At 42.1% G+C, this 21,375-nt stretch overlaps 1 protein-coding gene across 3 annotated transcripts in view; it reads left to right on the top strand.

Moving 5' to 3' along the window:
• Positions 1 to 21,375, top strand: part of reep6 (receptor accessory protein 6) — a 92,793-nt gene that overhangs the window by 30,305 nt on the left and 41,113 nt on the right. For all 3 annotated transcript variants that reach the window (XM_034080525.1, XM_034080524.1, XM_034080523.2), the window contains exon 2: positions 780 to 873. In XM_034080525.1, the coding sequence (XP_033936416.1) occupies positions 780 to 873 (94 nt within the window). The remainder of the gene's footprint in view (positions 1 to 779; positions 874 to 21,375) is intronic.

The following is a 21,375-nucleotide window of genomic DNA, read 5'->3' as shown; positions in this document are numbered from 1 at the left end:
CATCCTTACTTCTTTGTGGCTTGATTTTGATGCCATATCATGCTTGTATGTACTAAGCATCTCGACATACCTGGTATACCAGCTTTTTGCACACACGTGTCAATCAAGTTGTCCATTTCAGGTAAGTTGTTGTAGCTGTCCTTTCCTTCTTCACCGCTTTCTCAATCTCACCTTAGAGGGTGATGCCATGGTTGAGGAATGGGTAGCATGTCTTCAGGTGGCACATTTTGAGTGACCCATTAGTCACTCAAACTTGTGTACTGGCAGTGAATCTCTCATGAAGGCCGCCAGCGACAGCCCAAGCTCACCTCCTTTAAGTACTTCATCCGGCCTTGATATATTTGTAACCCTCTGATAGATGTTGACTTACCATAGATGTCTAAAGTGCCATCCCCACTTTAACTAGCTTTGAGGTGTGACTCCTAATTTACTCCTTACTCATATTTACCCTGTATAAAACAGCTTGGTTTTACCTCCATGTTGTAGCCGCTTAGATGATCCATAAAGTTTACCATTGAACTGACAGCTTTCAGATGCATGGATTTAAGAAGTGTAGAGCAAGATTGCACATCTTAAATGCGGATTGGTAACTCTTATAGATTCTTATAATATAATCATATGAATAATAGTCAACTAAAGGCATCAGGAGTCAATTTACAACTTCCAAAGGTAAAGAACCCTACAGCTGCGTATTTTGCCACCCAAGAATGTTTAACATTTCGAGTTGTGCTGCATTATTTCACTGGACATGACCACTGTCTCCGTGTGTTTTTGTTAAGGTGCCGTCTCGCTGACAGGACTCTACCTGATGTATGGATACGGTGCCGCCCTTGTCTGCAACATGATTGGTTTTGTCTATCCAGCATATTATTCGTGAGTATCTTTTTATTAAGATACGGACCTGTTTGTTGTGTTTCCTGCACTCACAAATACATGAAATAATCCTGAAACGTTTCTAGTCTGCCTTCACACACAAGGCTGAAAGAGACTGTCTGTCACAATTTTGATAGAGCAAAACTATAAGTCCCCTGAGACAAATGCTAACATTAAACAAATATTTGACTGTTCTGGTTTCTGGTATTGGCCGCTCTGTCTCTGTCACATGTATCAGTTATACATGCCGATGCCAGTGGTACTTCAGTACAGTTTTACTTGTACTTAATTCTTCCATTTTATGCCAGTTTATACACCTTATCCTTTTTCACAGACACGGAAATCCATGGGTGGGCATTTGATTTCCGAGGGTGGGCTCACGGTAAAAATCTGATATGTAACATAATGTGTATCTTGAATTTCACTGACCTGAATAAAACATCGTTAAAGCATATATATTTGTCTCAATCATTCAAAAGAGTAAATGTGTAACATTACTGCAAACACGCATATTTCAGAATATCAGAATCAGAATACCTTTATTAGTCCCACAGAGGGGACATTTACATTGTTAGAGTAGAAAAAGAGCCACAGACATCTTAATGTTACATATGTTACATATGTTACATGCGTTAAAAAGTATTAAAGTAAAACAAATATATATATATATATATAATACAACATATAATAAAAAATAAAAAGTTACACAATTTACAAAATACACATCCTGTAACAGTTCTTAGGATTTAGCAGCCAGGTATATATTGCCGTTATTAACGGCATATATATATATATATATATTGCACATATAGCACATAGTTGGTTGGTATTTAACAGCAAGGGGTGTTATAGTTACAACACTGTGTGTGGGGGTCTACTAGGGGCTGTGCTGGTTGTATAGTCTGACCGCTGCAGGAAGGAAGAACCTGCGGTATCTCTCCGTGAGACAGCGGGGGTGCAGCAGCCTGTCGCTGAAGGAGCTGCACAGTGAAGACAGGATGTCCTGTAGGGGGTGGGACCAGGGCTCGAAATTAACTTTTTTCCTCAGTGTCCCACAACTGTCCCGAATTCTACTTTGTATTGTCCCGGGTATATAACCAGCAGTGTCCCAAATTTAAATTTGTATCGTCGCAGCCGAGATGCTGCTGCCCCAGCAGGCCACACCATAGAAAATGGCTGATGTCACGACAGAGTCATAAAATGTCTGAAAGATGAATTATTATTATTATTATTATGAATATATTATATTATAATTGTAATGTAAAAATATTCACGCTGCCATATCGCCTCTTCATATCAGCATACATTTAAATGTGTTTGGACCTACACATTCTATTAATATGCATCCATGGACTATTGAAAATATGAATGCAAATATCTCGTGTGAGGGCCCAAATCCTTGATGCCGGTTCAGATTTTTCTGCACCTCATCACCTTAATTGGGCGTTTTCTCAGTTTTGTGAGAGGGCGCTGGCGTTGATTATCTCCCGCTCCTCCACCAAAAGTCTTATTTTGGTCCAGATCAGGGGCCTCATGTATAAAGCCTTGCGTAGGATTGGCGTGGGAACAGCCTGTCCTCCTACAAAAAACGACCATATAGGTCGATTGTTCAGCAGCTAAATACAACCCAGAGTCACGTTTTAAAGTGTAGCACCTCTAGTGGTCGTGTAAGAAACAACATGCTCCTGTCGATCGCAAACGCTCCGGAGGGTCGTGTATTCACAAATAACCCTCTCTGGAAAATCCTAAATTGTGGAATAGTTTGCCATTAAAATACTTTTTTATTAGATTTCTAGCGAGAAGTGTATATTGTACTTTTATAATCTACGTCCAGTGGATGTGTAGGATCTACAGTTTGATAGATATACGAAGATGATTTGAGGTCTCGCCAGGAGAACGTGTATGTGTGGCAGCTTCCATGTAAAGTTAGCGTGGGTGAAAACAGTATTTCCGGTCTCGAAGTTTTCATAATAAAACCGGAAGTATTCCCCTCACTGTCAGATGATTACACAGTGATATCTTCTCCATTACTCATCCACTAAAAAACATCAGTTTATCTTTGTTAATTACACGATATTGATTGGTTTAAATTGTGTACAATGCTTTTGTGTTTTTAACCTTCGATTCGGAGAAACAAATTGTTTTTTCGGAGTTTAGACACTACAGAGTTTCCGAAGACACTACACTACCCAGAATCCCCAGCTATCATTTGGGACTACAACATCCGCCTTGCTTTACAAACCCCGTGATTAGCCCTCAAGCTCTGTGATTGATAACATATAATTAATACATGGGTGAAAATTGCTTGTGTCCATAATGGGCAGCATTAATATACCCACATGACAGCTAAGGTCAGAAGAGCTTTATTTAACAGCTGGTCTTATGTCTGTGACCCCTCCTGTTGTTAATTGATAAGCCTGAAACATGCACAAGTCAAGGTTCAGATGCACATTTAGCAAATATGGTAGTAGCCATCGATCACCTTAAGATAAGATACTTTATTAATCCCAAGTTGGGAAATGTTTTTGTTACAGCAGCATACTACTTTGTTCTACTCCACTACAATTCAGAGGTTAACCTGGTATTTTTACTCTACTACATTTATTTTTGTTACTTTGCAGATTCTGATTAATGATGTGAAATATAAACAACCCTTAAATCAGACTTTAGTTACACCTGAGTACAATTCAGCCTTATCAGTTTGTCTGTTTTGCACATCCTCCTGTTAATATCTTTGGACGTCCTGCACTGTTTTATTGTATAGAGATCACTACAGTATCTTCTTGATATTTTCTATTCTATATTTCTATCATATCTATTTTGTATGTAGGCTACTCTTAATATTTAAATGTTTTCATCAAATATAACTTATTCAACAACTAAATTCAATAACGTGCTTTAACCACTAGGAGGTGCGGTTTAAAAAACCAGTGGTCTAGTTAATAAAACATAATAATATCAAACATAATATGACTATTCACTTTATTGTGAAATTAAAACAGAACGGTAAAGGAAAATACAGTTTCAGTCTCTCGATGTGAAGCTTATGCATTGTACCATGAACTTGTATAGACCTGTAACTACGGTGGCCTGAGAGGCCAGGGTGCTGCAAATAAAAATAACGCTGCAAATAAAAAGAAACAGAAACGCCGCGCAAATAAAAACGCCGCGATGCAAATAAAAAAGCCACAACGGAAGTGAATTACCGGTGACTATTATTGCTGATGCACATGCGGTTTTTTTATGCGAGAGAAGAAGAAGTCTGGGGGATCTCCAGGAAACATCTCTTGGGTAAGTTTATAATGTTAAAGTTACACAGGATGTAGATAATATCTGTCGCTGCCGTATTTATGACTTTAAATGACGTTATTTTGTGTGTGGGCGCAGATTATGTGTGTAGTGTATAATGTTAGTAGAACATAGCTACTTTTATCTGCTAACGTCAGCTGTTTTCTAAACAAACGGATCTGAGCCGACCGGGACTAAGACACACAAAGTAAGTTGAATATGCCTTTATTCAACAGACGAGCTCGGGTCCTCTCCTCAACATGCTCTGAAGAAACAACGTTTACTGAATTAGGGCCGGGCAAATTAACGCGTTATTAGCGCGTTAATCGCAGGAAACGCGATTAAAACTTTTAATTGTTGCCCAGCCCTATATTGAATACATACAAGTATAGATCTTCACTAACATCCTGTAGTCAATCTTGACTCCATCAACATGTCATCTAAATGTGCCTGTCTAAAGATAAATGAGGGTCTCTTATCCTGCTTAGAGATAGAGAAGGGTCTCTATCCTGTCCAAGATGTGCTTCCTTTGGGAAGTTTACTGGATTTAAATCTTTTTTTAATGTATTTTGACATTGTAGATGGATGCATGGTTCAGATATGAAGTGATTGCAGCTGATATCTGCTGTTAAATTAGTGTCAGCTGTTTGCAGGTAACATTACCTGCTGCAATAGCTTACCAAGTAGCTGTTAATTCATTGCAAATGAATAACATTCACATTGCTCCTTTTCCACAGGCAATGTATTGTCCATATTGTGGGACTGGTGGGTGTTTTGGGAGGTTTTGCGGTTCCTGTGGCAGCAACATTGAATGTTTGGCTCCCTTTCTCGAAGATGGTAAGCTCCTCCTTAAAAGTCAAGAATTTCACCAGTACAGCGATAATGTCTTATTTGTATATGATTTGTTGCCATTTTAATATATGCTATACACATATTATTGTCAGTCATGGCAATTTCAACCTGATTTAGATCTACTGATACAAAAAAATGCCAAGAAGTAAAAAAATCAGGTGAAATACCAAAGTTGACCAATGATGTGCTCCTTCATGTGCTGAGGGCTGAGCCTTCTGATGCGTGTATGCACAAATACAGGCATTAAAAGGGTACCTTTTTGTTCGCTACCTCTAGATTGATATGTATTTTTATCTTTACCAATTATGTAAGTATCCCAATATGTTGTCCTTTGCCTGTTTATTTCTCTTATTTTCTGCTCCTCATGTCTGGAATGGTTCACGCATTGAACATACTGAAAACATACACTTATGCATCAAACAGTTCAGGTATTTTCCTCATTACTGATACATTTTCATTTTTTTCTTAATACGTTTTTTGTTATTAAGTTTCATTCCTAATGACACTGTTGTCTTTTCCCTTCAGTCACAGAATCTAATGAAGGAATCGAGGCAGGCCTCATCCACAAGTACTTCACGGACGGACACGCTGATGAAGTGATACTTGATTTTCTAGAAAAAAGACACAACATTTTTCTTAGTCTGAGGACCTTAAAGAGGAGGCTACAGAACGCTGGCTTAACAAGAAGGACAGACTACACTCCCATTGGCACTGTACACCAAACTGTTGCACATGAACTGAGAGGCTCGGGTCGGCTGGTGGGTTACAGAGCTATGTGGCAGACATTGCAACACAAGTATCACCCGACAGTAAAAAGGGAGGATGTTAGACAGATGATTTCCAGACTGGATCCATCTGGTGTTCAACTTCGTTCCAGGCGAAGGTTTGTCCGAAGGGGATACGTCACAGCAGCACCAAACCAAGTGTGGCACGCTGATGGATATGATAAACTTAAACCCTTTGGTATTGCCACCAGTGGCTGCATCGACGGCTTTTCAAGGAAAGTTATGTGGCTCAGGAGTGGCAGCCACTAACAACGATCCGGGCATCATTGTGCAGTATTACCTGCAGTGTGTATCGGAGTTTGGACTACTTCCAGCCCGCCTTCGCACTGACTGTGGAACTGAAAACGGCACTATGGCAGCCATTAACTGCACATTACGATTACACACAGATGATTTTGCAGGAGCCCTCAGTCACATGTACGGTACCTCAACTGCAAACCAGCGCATCGAGAGTTGGTGGTCTTTCTTCAGAAAGCAAAGGTATAGCCTTTTAAGGTCAGGTCCAAGAATGTATGTGTGTGTGTGTGTATAGTACAGAGGTGCCCAAATACTTTAAATCTATCTGGATGAAAAAAATAGAAACAATTGTGAAATTACATTAGAGCTGTACACTAACATTTTCCCAAGGGAGTTTATGTGCTCCCAAATGAAATAATGTAGGAGCGCACCAAGAAATGTACAACATTTCTAGAAATATTGTGACTTTTTACTTGATGTTGTCTTTTTTTTCATGAAATACAAAAGTTTTGAATTCCACCATTAGGACTCAGTTCTGGATCGAGCTCTTCAGTGACCTTGGAGAGAGGCACCTCTTCAGTGGGAGCCATGAGCACAAGTGTCTGCTGCGATATGTGTTTCTGGGCATCTTACAAAAAGACCTCGATGAGTACAGACAGCTGTGGAACAACCACACCATCCGACCTGTTCGCCTGTCTCAGTGTCCATCAGGCAAACCTGATGCCATGTACCACCAGCCTCAAAGGTTTCTATTGAAATTGTTTGGTAATATTACTTTAAAATATATCTGACTTCATATCATTTGGTGTATCAGCTCAATATGACAAGTTTGTCACTTGATAAATAACGTGATTCATTTAGTCTGAAAACTCATTATTTCAAAAATGATTTCAAGTCTTAAACGACTAAAAATGGATTCCAACACAAAACCTAAATCAGAAAATGTCCAAAGCTATTCTGTCGATTTATCTTACTCAATTCCAAAAAGTACCTTGTGTTAGAAAGTGAGTAGAATGACCATATGTGACTGAAAGAGCTGCTGTCAACCTGAGATTAGCTCTTTGTTTAGGATTTAATTAACAAAGAACTGACTCAATGGAGTTTTAGTTATAATGCTTATCTAGCATGTTTGGGGGGTTAAATGATCCATTTGTAATCACTTGACTCATTATGGTTCAATTTATGACTGGTCTTAGGTTTGGCGGAAGGGAGTGTGGATTTCCAGTGTCCTGGGAAGCCCTACACCACTTTGATGGCATCATGCAAGCATCATCCCAGTACAATTTGTGTGGTGATGAGAATCTGGAGATGCATTTTGTGGACTTGCAAAGACGGAGTGGGTTGGCTCCACCAGGGAACTGGACAGCTGCTGTTCAGAATTACATTTCCATGACAAACATGTCTGGAGTGTAGAACACATTGCCCCACCAGACCCCCAGAACCTTTTGTGTGTACAAGTTTCCAATGTAGGTTGAATATTATTTAGAATGCTGCAATTCTGAGTAGATAAGTCCAGTGAAATATTCAGCTTGTATCTTTGCATAAGTCATTAGACTGAAACCTTTCTTTGTTTAAATAAACATACAGCATATTCATGTATTTTGTAAAACATGTTTAGTGTTACATCCGTGTTATCAGTTGAATGGTCGATCGTCAGAAAATTATACACCTAATATTTTGGCAATTGATTTTAATTTTGTTTTGAATATAAGCAGGTTCCAGCCTCTAAAATGTGAATATTTGCTGGATTAATTTGTTCTCTGTGAGGCTTCACTTTGTGACATTTTAAAGACCAAGGCGTGTCCGAAATCACTCTCACTACTCCCTACTCCCTATAGGGAATTCTATATAGTGAGTAGTGAGTGATTTCAGACACAGCCCATAACAAATTGATGAATGAACAATAACGTTCATTCATTGCATCAGTCACATATGCTACTGTTATTTCTGTTCTCACAGTGGATCTGAGAATAAAATCTTGTGAACCAGCTACAGCCGTGTCATCTTTGTAGCGAGTGTGTAACATATATGCTATACGTATAAAAACAAGTCCTTACGTTAAAATGAAATACTTTTAAACCATTTAATGAAGAGTCATTCAGCTTTACTCTTTCACAAAGTCCATGTAAAACATGATAACATGGCCAAAACAAAATTGGCACATTTACACGACAAGGTGCCTTTTGCAGTCTTTATTTACTGTTTATGTAAATATTTGTAAAACATCTTAACACATGTTCTGAACTCTTGATTTAACCATGGTCTACCTTACCTACCTAACGAGAATACAATAACAATACAATACAAATGTGTGGTGTTGTTCACATGTTAGATATGAAATAAGACAAATCTGCCATGAAAAATACTCACATCTCTCTTACGTCACAACATTTTGGTCTGACAGACCGCAACATTAAAACAACGGACTGTGTACTGTGTGTGGCAACATTAACTTGTACCACAAGTTATTTAATTGTTTAAAGGCACCCAAAGCCTGGGGAATTATTAATGCCAAAGTTCATGTTGGCTTTGAAGGCACCTTAAGTGTCCAAAAAAGGAAGCTTTAAAATGTTGGCACAGGTATTTGCCATTGGGAATGCTGACTTTGTAGAACATAGGAACTGAAGGCGTGGCAGAGGACTCATACCAGCAGGAGGCACACATGGCACACCCAGTGGCGCCTCCAGACATGTATCATAGGGGTGGCCAAATGGGGCCACTGAAAATCTTGGGCTGGCCCACCAAAACCAAGAATGTAATTGCTGTAAAAGTATAGACTAGATGAAAACAATGGCAAAGAGAATCACCTACTATTATACTTTGGTTTCTTATTTTACATTTTCTGATACTATTCATCTGAAGTGAATATAATACGGATAGTTAACATTTGACTTCAAACAACATTTAAAAGAACCTTGTTTTGTGTTATGTATACATGTGTTGGTGATTTATTGTTTTGGTTTTTATATATGCTAGTTGTTCTTTCCTTTTTAAAAAGACAAATACAGCTTAATTTAAATAAGTTCCTTTATTGTAAGGCACAACATGTTCAGCATTCTCAACACATACAATACACAACAGCAACACAACATGTTCTTCAGTTATATTATGTCTCTAGGTTATAACTTGTTTTAGAACAAAGCTGTTTGTGTCACACTGGGATCAAAGATGATTGACATGACTTTATTAAATCAAGTTTTAAAACACAAGGGGTATAAAATGGTAAATACATAGGCTACTATGATTGAACACAAAAACACCATATATTATTGACCTTTATAGCAAATTCAAAACATTATAAATGATACAAAACACCACCTTTTAGTATGAGACAGAAAATAGGTGAAGAGACATTCTATTTTTTTAGATTAGGCCACTGTGGTGAGAGTAATACATATAGCTTGTATTCCATTTGTTTTGGAAATGTATATTTATACTTTGTAAACAAACTGGTTACCCTTTTTTTAAATTAGCATACAGAACATTATGAAAACAAACTTGACTAATGGTCGGCTCATAACCTCAGAACACAGAAGAGGAACAACTGCATGGATTCTCGTTTCATTTTGAAGTAGCTGCAGACCTAAAGTGTGTAGAAGACTTACATGACTAAAAAGGTCACAATCACATTAATAAAACTGTACTTAGGTTTTAGTTTCACTTTTACAAAACAGAGTTCCACATGTACTTTCTAGCATGTATGGCCATCTCCTCACTAGCGCTATGCTGCTGCTGTCAGGATTATTATGTCATGTCACGTTTCTATCTCTAGGTGTGGGTGTTTTTCCGTTCTCCTTGTCATGTTTTCCTCCCTGTATATTGTCTGGTCTCTTTTCCCTGTGTTTTCATGTCTGTCGTTAGTTTCCCTGGTGTGTCTAAGTTCCTGAGTGTTTTCACCTGTCACTCCTTGTGTGTCTCCTGTGCTCATCAGTGTCAGCCCCGCCCCTGATTGTTCCCACCTGTGTCTTGTTACCCTGTGTTTAAATTCCCCTGTCTCCCAGTGTTCAGTGTCAGTTCGTCTTGTCATGGTAAGGTCTATGCTCCTGGTACTCATGAAAAGTTTTTGATTCCTCACTGCATGAGCGCATTAATTTTTTGTTCTCTGTTTTTTGTCATCTCGACTAGAGTTTTGGTGGTTACCTTTTTTGTTCATTTTTGCCAGTCATGGAAAAATAAAGTATCTTACAATACTTTACCTCTGTCTCCCTGTCTGCAATTGGGTCCAACATCCTAAGTGCCTGAGATCTTAACAGAACGAACTGACCAGAATATGGACCCAGCGGATATGGAAGATTTTGAGTTAGATCTGTTCGATCTAGACTTTTCCCTTCAATGTTCTCATGCCGAGTGGAAAGGAACTTCTTCTAGAAAGGACAAAGAGGCTATTCTCGAGAGGGCACGAATGGAGGTGGCCGAAATGCCTTGGTTGAGGAGTTCGTTGCCGGAGTGGTTACAGCTTTTCACAAGTTGTCCTGAGGACTGGTCCGACGCATCTAACCCTTTCCTCGGATCCGACTACTGTCCTGTTGGAGGTCCACGGAGTCTCCAAAGAGCCTCTAGGACACGCAGGGCCAGGATTCCAGCCCGTGCTCCAACAGCCATGATCCCGGTGTGGGATTCCCAGTCTGCTAGCCCCAGGCATGCTAGCTCCCCGTCTCCCAATTCCCAACCTGGCACCATATGCCTCGGTGGGATCCATCTGAAGTCAACCCATGCTTCTGCCCCAGGTCCTGCTTCTGTCCAGGAGTCGTATGCTGGAACTCGTCTGGCTTATGGAGGTTCACGGAGCCTTCAGGCGGCTGCTAAGAGAAGGAGTCGCAAAGCCAAGCTAGCAGCCATGCCTCCATGCTCCAGTACCGGCCCACGCAGCTTTGCGTCGATACTCCATTACCTGGCTTACACAGCCAGGGTCCAGGCTTCCGCTCCGCCCCCAACAGCCATGGTTCCGGCTCCAGTGCTGGACCCAGCAGCCATGGTTCCGTGCTCCAGTACCATCCCACATAGCCATGGTACTGTGCTCCAGTACCATCCCACACAGCCATGGATCCGTGTTCCGGTTCCTTGCCCAGCAGCAATGGTTCTGACTCCTGAACCGGTCCCCACAGCCATGGTTCCGGCTACAGAACCGGCCCATGCAGCCATGGTCCCTGCTACAGAACCGGCCCACACAGCCATGGTCCCAGCCCCAGTCATGGCCCCAGCAGCCATGGTTCTGGCTTCAGTACCGGCCCCAGTAGCCATGGTCCCAACTCCAGTTTCGGCTCCAGGACTGGCTCGCCGGCCGACGCCAGCTCCCCGTGTCCTGTCGGCGTACCGGCCGACTCCAGCACCTCGTCTCCTGTTGGCTGTCCAGCCGACGCCAGCTCCCCGAGTCCTGTCGGCGTACCGGCCAACGCCAGCTCCCTGAGGCCTGTTGGCGTACCGGCCGACTCCAGCACCTCGTCTCCTGCTGGCTCTCCAGCCGACGCCAGCTCCCTGTGTCCTGTCGGCGTACCGACCGACACAAGTTCCTTCTCAAGACCCATGTCAAGTCCCCTCTCGACTTCCCTCTCAAGTCCCCTCTCAAGTCTCCTCTCCAGTTCCCTCTCGAGTCCCCTCTCGAGTTCCTACCCAAGTCCCCTCTCAAGTTTCCTCTCAGGTCCCCTTTCGAGTCTCTACTCGAGTCTCCTCTCAAGTTCCCTCTCAAGTCTCCTCTCGAGTTCCCTCTCAGGTCTCTTCTCGAGTCCCCTCTCAAATCCCCTCACGAGTCCCCTCTCGAGTCCCCTCTCAAAACACTTCTCAAGTCCCCTCTCAAGACACTTCTCAAGTCCCATCTCGAGTCTCTTCTCAAGTCCCCTTACAGGTCCTCTCTCGAGGCCCCTCTCAAGGCCCCTCTCGAGTCTCCTCTCGAGTCCCCTTTCGAGTCCCCTCAAGTTCCTACCCGAGTCCCCTCTCGAGTTCCATCTCGAGTCTCCTCTCGAGTTCCCTCTCGAGTCTCCTCTCGAGTTTCCTCTCGAGTTCCCTATCGAGTTCCCTCTCCAGTCACCTCTCGAGCCCCCTCTCAAGTCACCTCTCGAGTCTCCGATCAAGTTCCCTCTCAAGATTCCTCTCAAGTCACCTCTCGAGTCTCCGATCAAGTTCCCTCTCAAGATTCCTCTCAAGTCAACTCTCAAGTTTCCTCTTGAGTTCCCTCTCAAGCCCTCTATCGAGTTCCCACTCAAGTCCCTACTCACGTGTCGTTGGAGGTTCCGCTGGGGGTCCTGCCAACTCTATGTCCTGTGCCGTTGGAAGCCCCGCCGACTACTCTTCTGCCGGGAGTCCTGCCAACCCTGTGTCGTTGGAGGTCCCGCCGACTACTCTTCTGCCGGGGGTCCTGCCAACCCTATGTCCTGTGCCGTTGGGGGTCCCACCGACTACTCTTCTGCCGGGGTCCTGCCGGCCCTGTGTCCTGTGCCGTTGGGGGTCCCACCGACTACTCTTCTGCCGGGGGCCCTGCCAGCCCCGTGTCCTGTTTCGTTGGAGGCCTCAACATCACCTGTTTCGCTGGGGGTGCTGCCAACTCCTTGTCCTCTTCCGTGGGGGATCTTGCCGACACCTGTCCCACCGGTTCCTGTCCGGTCAACACCGGCTCCTGCCCGGTCCCATGAGAGCTGTGGTCTTCGCCCATCCTCGAGCTCTGCCTTGCCCCCGGGCCGTCCGCCCGAGACCCCCTTTTTGAACTCTGCCTTGCCCCCGGGCCATCCGCCGAGACCCACTCCTCGAACTCTGCCTTGCCCCCGGGCCGTCCGCCCGAGTTCCCCTTTTTGAACTCTGCCTTGCCCCCGGGCCGTCCACCCGAGACTCCATCCATGGTCTGTGCCTTACCCCCGGGCCGTCCACCCAAGACCCCTTCCTGGTCCTCTGCCGTGCCCTGGGCTGTCAGTCAAGGCCCGTCCTCCGGACACCCTCCACCCACCCTGCTGGACGTTTTGGATTTGTTTTGTTTTGTTTAGGGACGTCAAGTATCCGTCCCTTGAGGAGGGGGTTCTGTCAAGATTATTATGTCATGTCACGTTTCTATCTCTAGGTGTGGGTGTTTTTCCCCGTTCTCCTTGTCATGTTTTCCTCCCTGTATATTGTCTGGTCTCTTTTCCCTGTGTGTTTCATGTCTGTCGTTAGTTTCCCTGGTGTGTCTAAGTTCCTGAGTGTTTTCACCTGTCACTCCTTGTGTGTCTCCTGTGCTCATCAGTGTCAGCCCCGCCCCTGATTGTTCCCACCTGTGTCTAGTTACCCTGTGTTTAAATTCCCCTGTCTCCCAGTGTTCAGTGTCAGTTTGTCTTGTCTATTGTCATGGTAAGGTCTATGCTCCTGGTACTCATGACACGTTTTTGATTCCTCACTGCGTGAGCGCATTCATTTTTTGTTTTTTGTCATCTCGACTAGAGTTTTGGTGGTTACCTTTTTTGTTCATTTTTGCCAGTCATGGAAAAATAAAGTATCTTACAATACTTTACCTCTGTCTCCCTGTCTGCAATTGGGTCCAACATCCTAAGTGCATTACACCAGCCCAGCTAACGTTAGCTTGGCAAGCTAAACTAACGCTAACTAGGATAGCTGCCAAAGTGTGTTTACAGACGAATTATACCTGAAGTCAAGTAGTGCTGCACGATTAATCGAAAAAAGATCGTGATCTCGATTCAGACACCTATGCGATCTCATTTCTAAATTACGGCGATCCTATGACGTCAAGCTGATTTTTTGGGGGGGATTTCTTTACATTTTTTTATTTTGCTTCTGAATAATACCAACTTGCAATGTCAATCATACTTAAACGATGTAAAGCAAATATACTCTATACATGTAACATTAAAGTACCATGATCGCATACAAATGGTAGTGTTCTGTCTGTCTCTCCTCCTCTCATGCATGCAGTGTTCACGCTGCAGCCACGAGGGTTGCCAGTTTTTGCGGAAGGAATAAGCAACCAGGTCTATGAAAACAAGCGCAAAAGAACATGAGCACTTTAAACCTATATATGTCGGGTCGGCTATTTGAAAATAACCTATCGACAAGCTCACAATCGCAACAACCATTATTACTTACTACCAAGCAACGTTACAGAAAGAGAAGCCCAATGTGGCTTATAATAAGTATAGCTGGCGACCCTCACTGACTGCAGCACGTGAGGGCAGGAGCCGGCAGTATGTTTACAGAAGCGTTAGCATTAGCACTGATTAGCAAAGAGTGACGAGAGTGACTAGTAGTACAGGAAAAACAGAAATGAGTGACACAGAAATGAGTGACGAGGAGGTCGAGGACAATGACAATGAAAATCCTGGTGGCGACTCTGGCGAGAGTGAGAGGGAAGTTGTGCTTGTGCCGAAAAAAGTAGATGGACTGTGCTAGTAGCTAGGCAGCTAGGCTTTATTTACATTTATTTTGAAGCTGTAACCTTATGTTCTGTTCCGTTTTTATATTCAGTACTGACTGCAGTATTTAAGTTAATCCTTTTGATTCAGTGACATTACTACTCAGTGGAGTCTAGCACTTTGTTTAAGTTTATGTTTTTTTCAGTACAAGAAGCTTTAAGTGCAGTAGTTGAACTGGGTGCTAGCCGGCTAGGCTTTTTTTTATATTATTATTCTAAAGCTGTGACTGTTTTGTTTTTATATTCAGCACTGTGGAAAGGTATTTTGAGTAACTTAAGTGTATTCCTCCCTGTAACAAACAGGTTGGTGTTGTTGTACAGGGTGTCCTGTCACTGTGGACAGGTGCTACTGCAAAGTTTACATTTTGTTATTATAAAGCTGCAAAAATTCTATTTTTTATGTTCAGCACTCAGGCAGCAGCAATATCTTTATTTTAGTTACTGTATGTTTTGTTACCAGAGAGACTTGAGTTTAAGTCAAGCACTTTGTTTAAAGCCACAGTAGTTGGCTGTCAAATTCATTTTAGTTACTCTATGTTTTTGCTACAAGAAACTGAGACTTGGATTTAAGTCCAGCGCTTTGATGTTGATGGTGTCCGTTTAAAGCCACAATAGTTGGCTCCAGGTTCCACATTTTGAATGTAGTAATGTTTGTTCAGTATTCAGCAACTACAGACTAAAGACAAAGTTATGTTTTTGTTACAAGAGAGTAGTGTTGTCACGATACCAACATTTTGGTTTCGATACCGATACCAAGTCAAGAATTGCGATTCCGATTCTTTTTCGATAAAAAAAGGGAAACACGGAATATCGGCTTTAAAATTAGGAATAATAGATGATTTTAGCAGTCAGAACAACTAAAGCAGCAGTGTTACTAAGAACAGAAACACCAAAGAGTCACATCTAATATAAATATATATAAAAGCATTTATTTTAATTGTGTAGCAGTGAGTTTAACATTTTGGCAGCACTGTTGAGCATTTTGAAAATGTATTTTCATGCCTCTGTGCAAGGCTTAGTCTTTCTATCTTTATAGCCACTGGTGTAAAGTAACTAAGTTCATAAACTCAAGTACTACTTGGGTACAATTTTGAGATACTTGTACTTTATTTAGGTATTTCAATGTTTCTTTTGCTACTTTGTACTCCACTACAGTTCAGAGGTACATGGTGTACCTTTACTCCACTACATGTATTAATACCTTTAGTTACTTCACGGATGTGGATGAATGATGTGAAATATAATCAACACTTAAATTAGACTTTAGTTCCACCTGGAGTAAATCCACAAGCTACCCTGCACTATACAAAGTACTTCAGACTAGCTGCACCTTCACCAGCTTTGAGAACACTTTCATGATCAATCATTATAAAACATATCATATATATTATTCTGAAATGGACCAATCTGCACAATGACTACTTTTACTGTCGCTACTTTAATACTTTTAGTTGAGGAACATTTTGAATGCAGTACTTTTACTGTAACAGACTATTCCTACAATCTGGTGCTTCTAGTACAAGACCTGAGCACTTATACTTTTACTGTCGCTACTTTAACTATATTTTGATGATAATACTTTTGTACTTTTATTTGAGGAACATTTTGATTGCAGGATTGTTCCTACATTCTGGTACTTCTACTTTAACTCAAGTACAAGACCTGGGTACTTCTACTTTTACTCAAGTACAAGATATATACTTATACCACCTCCGTTTATAGCCTATGAAAAAAACTAATAGAAAACGAAGGCTAAAGCTAACGTTAGCAGATAGTGATGCTAGTTTACTAGTTAAGTTTGCTCAACGATAATATTGCGACAGAAACACTTTTCAGTGCACATCACCCTCTTCCGCTCCGACAGGGAGCTCTGCTCTGAACACCTGAACGGCCCGTTCACAGACTTCTGGCGTCTTTTTTGTCAACAAGCCGAAGCGCAGCGGCAGTTGCACTCCCACTTGCAGCCATGCTTCTCGTTTTCTCACATGCTCTGGCAGCTAGCGCGTGGCCGCGTGCACGAGAGAGGGGAGGGACTTAGAACGTGCTTGAGAGGAGCGGGACTGCAGGCACGGCTGCAGTGCAGGGAGTGGAAGCAGAGCGCTGAACACACACGGCTCTTATTAAAACGGCGCTTTTTCACGGGAGTACTTTTTCCCGTCATTCTTAAAGTACCGATACTAATGAAACGGAGGAATCGTACCGTTTTTAACGGCAGGGTATCGCGGTACCTTTCAAGTATCGGTACACCGTGCAACACTACAAGAGAGACAAATGTTGTCTGTTTAAATTCATTGTACTCACGTGACATCTAAGAGTAAGAGTGCAATAAATATTTTCATTGAAACGATGAGAATCGTGTGAGAATCGTGATCTCAATTCTTATGGAGGAAAATCGTGATTCACATTTGAGCAAGAATCGTGCAGCCCTAAAGTCAAGCCAGCCTTTACTGAGCCCCGAGCCTGTTTTCCAGGTCTTCCAGCGTTTTTCTCGTTTTAATGCCATTGAACACACATTTTGATCAGAATAACAGCTAAAGGTAAGCATATCTCCGTTTTTTGCTACCTAAAGCTAACACACTAAAGCCTAAAGTGTTGTGGGGCTTAACAGGCAACGAACGTATATGACTTACCTTCTAGAAGTCTGGTGGATTTGTGTCAAGTCAGTAGAAAAATCAGTAGAAAGAAACGTTTTGCTACAACCTGCTGCGCGAATCTCAGAGTGATGCACACGAGTATCAGAGTGGTGCGCTGTGTATCAGAGTGTTACCATGGTAGCAGAGGGAGAGGGAGGGGCTGCAGTATGAGCGTTGGAAGCTCAAATCAAGCGACTCGCTGGCTGTGTATTTGTTGTTAAATCAGATAAACTACTACGCATACGTGACTGGCGAGGCGGTGTGTGTAGTGGGGGGGCCAACAAATATATCAGGGTGGCCATGGCCCCCCCCTCTTGGCGCCACTGGGCACACCTGTAGCGAACACATCGGCATGACAGAGAGCAGGGGTCAGGACCGTCGGATGCTGCTGCAGAGCTGTCAGAAACTGCACAGGAATTTGATGTCCTTGCCACATGAACAGCAAAAGGCTGATTTAGAAGCCTGCTGCTGTCCACAAAAAGGACAATACATTATGATACACAAATAAAGTATCATTAGGTTGCTTTGCGCTTCAATTGCATTAACATCTATCTATCTATCTATCTATAAAGCAAGAAATGTCTGTGTGTGTGTGTGTGTGTGTGTGTGTGTGTGTGTGTGTGTGTGTGTGTGTGTGTGTGTGTGTGTGTGTGTGTGTGTGTGTGTGTGTGTGTGTGTGTGTGTGTGTGTGTGTGTGTGTGTGTCCGTGGCTCGCATATCTCTCTGACTGTGTCAGATCGACCTAAGCTTTCGGATATGGCTTGCGGATTGCACGATGATGTGCATCCTTCATTTATAATTTTTTGGGATTAATTTTTCTAAACCTTTATCTTTGACGAATCTAAGCGCTCCGATCGGGTACGCCCCCCGGACAACATTGCAAGCAGCAATTATGGGAGCCAAACAATCGGTCCGCTTAGTACGGGCACAAGCTCTGAACGGCCATGCCCCGAACGGGCACTGCACTAGTTTTTAAATAACACTAACACATTTGGAAAGACTAATCAGTACTACTTTCAACGCTGGCTTAATACAAGGAATATCCCAACATGAATTGCAAGTGTGTCTTAATCACGGCATTCCCCACTGACCAGGGCAATACAAGCCTCAGGCAGTTAAACATACAAGAATACTGTGTGTGTGTGTGTGTGTGTGTGTGTGTGTGTGTGTGTGTGTGTGTGTGTGTGTGTGTGTGTGTGTGTGTGTGTGTGTGTGTGTGTGTGTGTGTGTGTGTGTGTGTGTGGTAGTCTAGATTTAAAACGGTTCAAGCTGCACGGATAAATCGAGCAGAATCAAACAGTTTTCACAGACAAGCAAACAACTTGAAAATAGCTTTCTGCAGTTTTGATCAAAGCTATGTTCTACTCACATTATACACTACACACATAATCTGCTCCCACACACAAAATAACGTCATTTAAAGTCATAAATACGGCAGCGACAGATATTATCTACATCCTGTGTAACTTTAACATTATAAACTTACCCATGAGATGTTTCCTTGAGATCCCCCAGCCTTCTTCTTCTCTCGCATGAAAAACCTCATGTGCATCAGCAATAATATTCCCCGGTAATTTACTTCTGTTGTGACTTTTTTATTTGCATCGCAACGTTTTTATTTGCGCGGCGTTTCTGTTTCTTTTTATTTGCAGCGGTTTTTTTATTTGCAGCGTTCTTTTATTTGCAGCACCCTGGCCTCTCAGGGCCACCGTTTATAACAGTCAACTGCATGAGGAGTTGGAAAGGTAGTTCAGAAAATCAGTAATATCTTTAAAAACTACAAAAAAGTCCCTTTCTATCAGCTGTGCACCGTTATGGTGTAAATACAGACTATCTACTAATTGGATCAAATATAAAAGTCAGCCGAATTAGTGTTGATACTGCAAGGAGACGTATTGTGTGAAAAGAAATGGAAAATGTTGTTTAATTGTTGATATATTTAAGGTCCACGTCACATATTCAGTTTTGGCGGCATCTCTTCCAGTTTGTCAAAAGGTCTTCTGATCAGGGCTCTATAAATACATATCTACGGCAGATATGTAATATTTAATGCAGCCGAACTGTGTATTACAATGCCGTTATGTGATGACTTTCAAAGAGAAAAGCAAGAACACTCGGAATAAAGTATTATTTTATTTTTTAACACATAAAGGCCATATCCCGACGTGCATTGCGGCGTGATTTTAGCCTATCAAAACCTCTGAAATGTGTCTCCCAGAATTGAAAGAGAAAAACCTATGGGAAAAACACAAAAGCATTGTACACAATTTAAACCAATTAATGTCGTATAATTAACTAGGATAAACTGATGTTTTTTAGTGGATGAGTACTGCAGATATCACTGTTAAATCATTTGATCATTGGTTTCATTATGAAAACGTTGAGACCGGAAATACTGTTTTCAACCCGTAACTCAGTGGTTCTCAAAGTGTGGGGCACGCCCCCCCTGGGGGGCGCAGAGGCATGCCAGGGAGGGCGCGAGAGACCAGGAGAAAAAATGGTTATATAAAAAAAAAAAGGATTAAAAAAAAAAATCATAATTTCAAAAATTATTGATTCGAAAATAATATGATGCAGTACAGTACTATTACGTCTGGGTCTCTGTGTTTCATTAAAGCTCGGCTCTGTGTGTGTGGAACGAGCCATTTTGTGTGCGCGAGCGAGAGAGAGAGCGCACCGGTACCGGAGATCGTTGCTGTTAGCTTCTGGTGCTAGCGAGCTAAGCTAACAGATATAAGGAGTTTTTTCAACAACAAAGTGGAGGAGAGTCCTCTCCTGTCAGACTGAGAGACTCAGTGAGCTAAAGGACTCTCTCAGTGTTATCTCAGTGGGTCTCAAACGTTTTGGTCACCATTAATGTAAACAATTATTTCCGAGGCACATATTTATATGATCATTATAGTTATAACAAAATAAGAGAATAAACAGCTATGAAATACTATATGACAGCAAAACAAGAATAAAGTTTAAAAGGGTGATTTGTAAAATATCCATAAAGAAAAAGTAAATCTGTTTACAGTTCTGTTTCATATGGGTGTTGAGAGATGTATCCATAGGTCTCTTCATTTTGCTCTCAAAGTGCACCAGATGAATGCATTTAATTTCAATATTTAAAAATAAATCTTCCCGGGGGAGCTTGCCCGGACCCCCCTATGTGAGGTCCACACACCACCTATAAAAATAGCACTTGACCCCTGCTTACACCTATATGCCGTGAGCTGATTATCGAGCCTTCGTTGTAACAGTTGCGGGAACACTGTGTATATGCGTGTGGGGAGTGTTGCAGTAGAACATTCCACTGTAGCGACCGGTACATTAATGGGAAACCCTAAATGTTTGAGCACCCTCTATGAAACGTCAAGCAACAGCACACCCAAAAGAAGTCTCTGGTGCCGCCACTGAGCCTGACTATGTGTGTTGGGGGGGCCCGACTTTTTTCTTTTACTCCTGACAGAAAAAGTTTGAGAACCACTGCCGTAACTTTACATGGAAGCTTGCACTAAGCATACTAAGCACTTGCATACACGTTCTCCTGACGAAACCTCAAATCATCTTCGTAATATCTATCAAACTATAGATCCTACATATCGACTGGACGTGGATTCTAAAAGTACAATATATACTTCTCGCTAGAAATCTAATCATAAAGCGTTTTAATGGCCAAACTATCCTACAATTTAGGTCAAAAGAGTCAAAAATAACAAAATAACAAAACCTGACAAGACTGGAAATGATCCTCTCTTTCCTGGCCTGGCACGACTACACCACAAACAAGACTAACTGACACAAGACAGGAGGGAGACGGGACTATTTAAACATGTGATGAGTGGGAACAGGTGGAAACAATCAGGGGCGGGCTGACAATGGCGGGAACACACACAAAGGGAGGAAGTAACAGGGGCGGAAATAAGAGAAAAGAGGTAAGTACAAAATAAAACAGGAAATGGAAAACGAGACACGACATGAAACACGGGGACTTAACTAGAGATGAATGACATAAATAGACAGACCTGACATGACGTGAATAAACATGAAAACCTGAGTAAACATGAAATGACAGACATAATACATAAACATAACTAACACATTTGACGAGACACAACAAAAGTATGAAGGTAGATATGGTGCAAAATGCGAGAGCGTGTGAAACCTGATGTGAGCACTTGCAGAAAAAAATCTGAGCTTGTGTGCATACATTTACACTTATATAAAATATCCACGTAACTGTGAACCAAACTTACACTTGTATAAAATATCCACGTAACTGTAAACCAAATTTGAAGTCACAGAAGAAAAAAAAGTTTTGTAGCTTGTAGGAAAA

Source organism: Pseudochaenichthys georgianus, chromosome 4 (genome assembly GCF_902827115.2).
Source record: "Pseudochaenichthys georgianus chromosome 4, fPseGeo1.2, whole genome shotgun sequence".
In the NCBI taxonomy this organism is placed as follows: domain Eukaryota; kingdom Metazoa; phylum Chordata; class Actinopteri; order Perciformes; family Channichthyidae; genus Pseudochaenichthys; species Pseudochaenichthys georgianus.
Note: the sequence above shows the minus strand (reverse complement) of the source record. Positions and strands in the feature narration are given on the sequence as shown.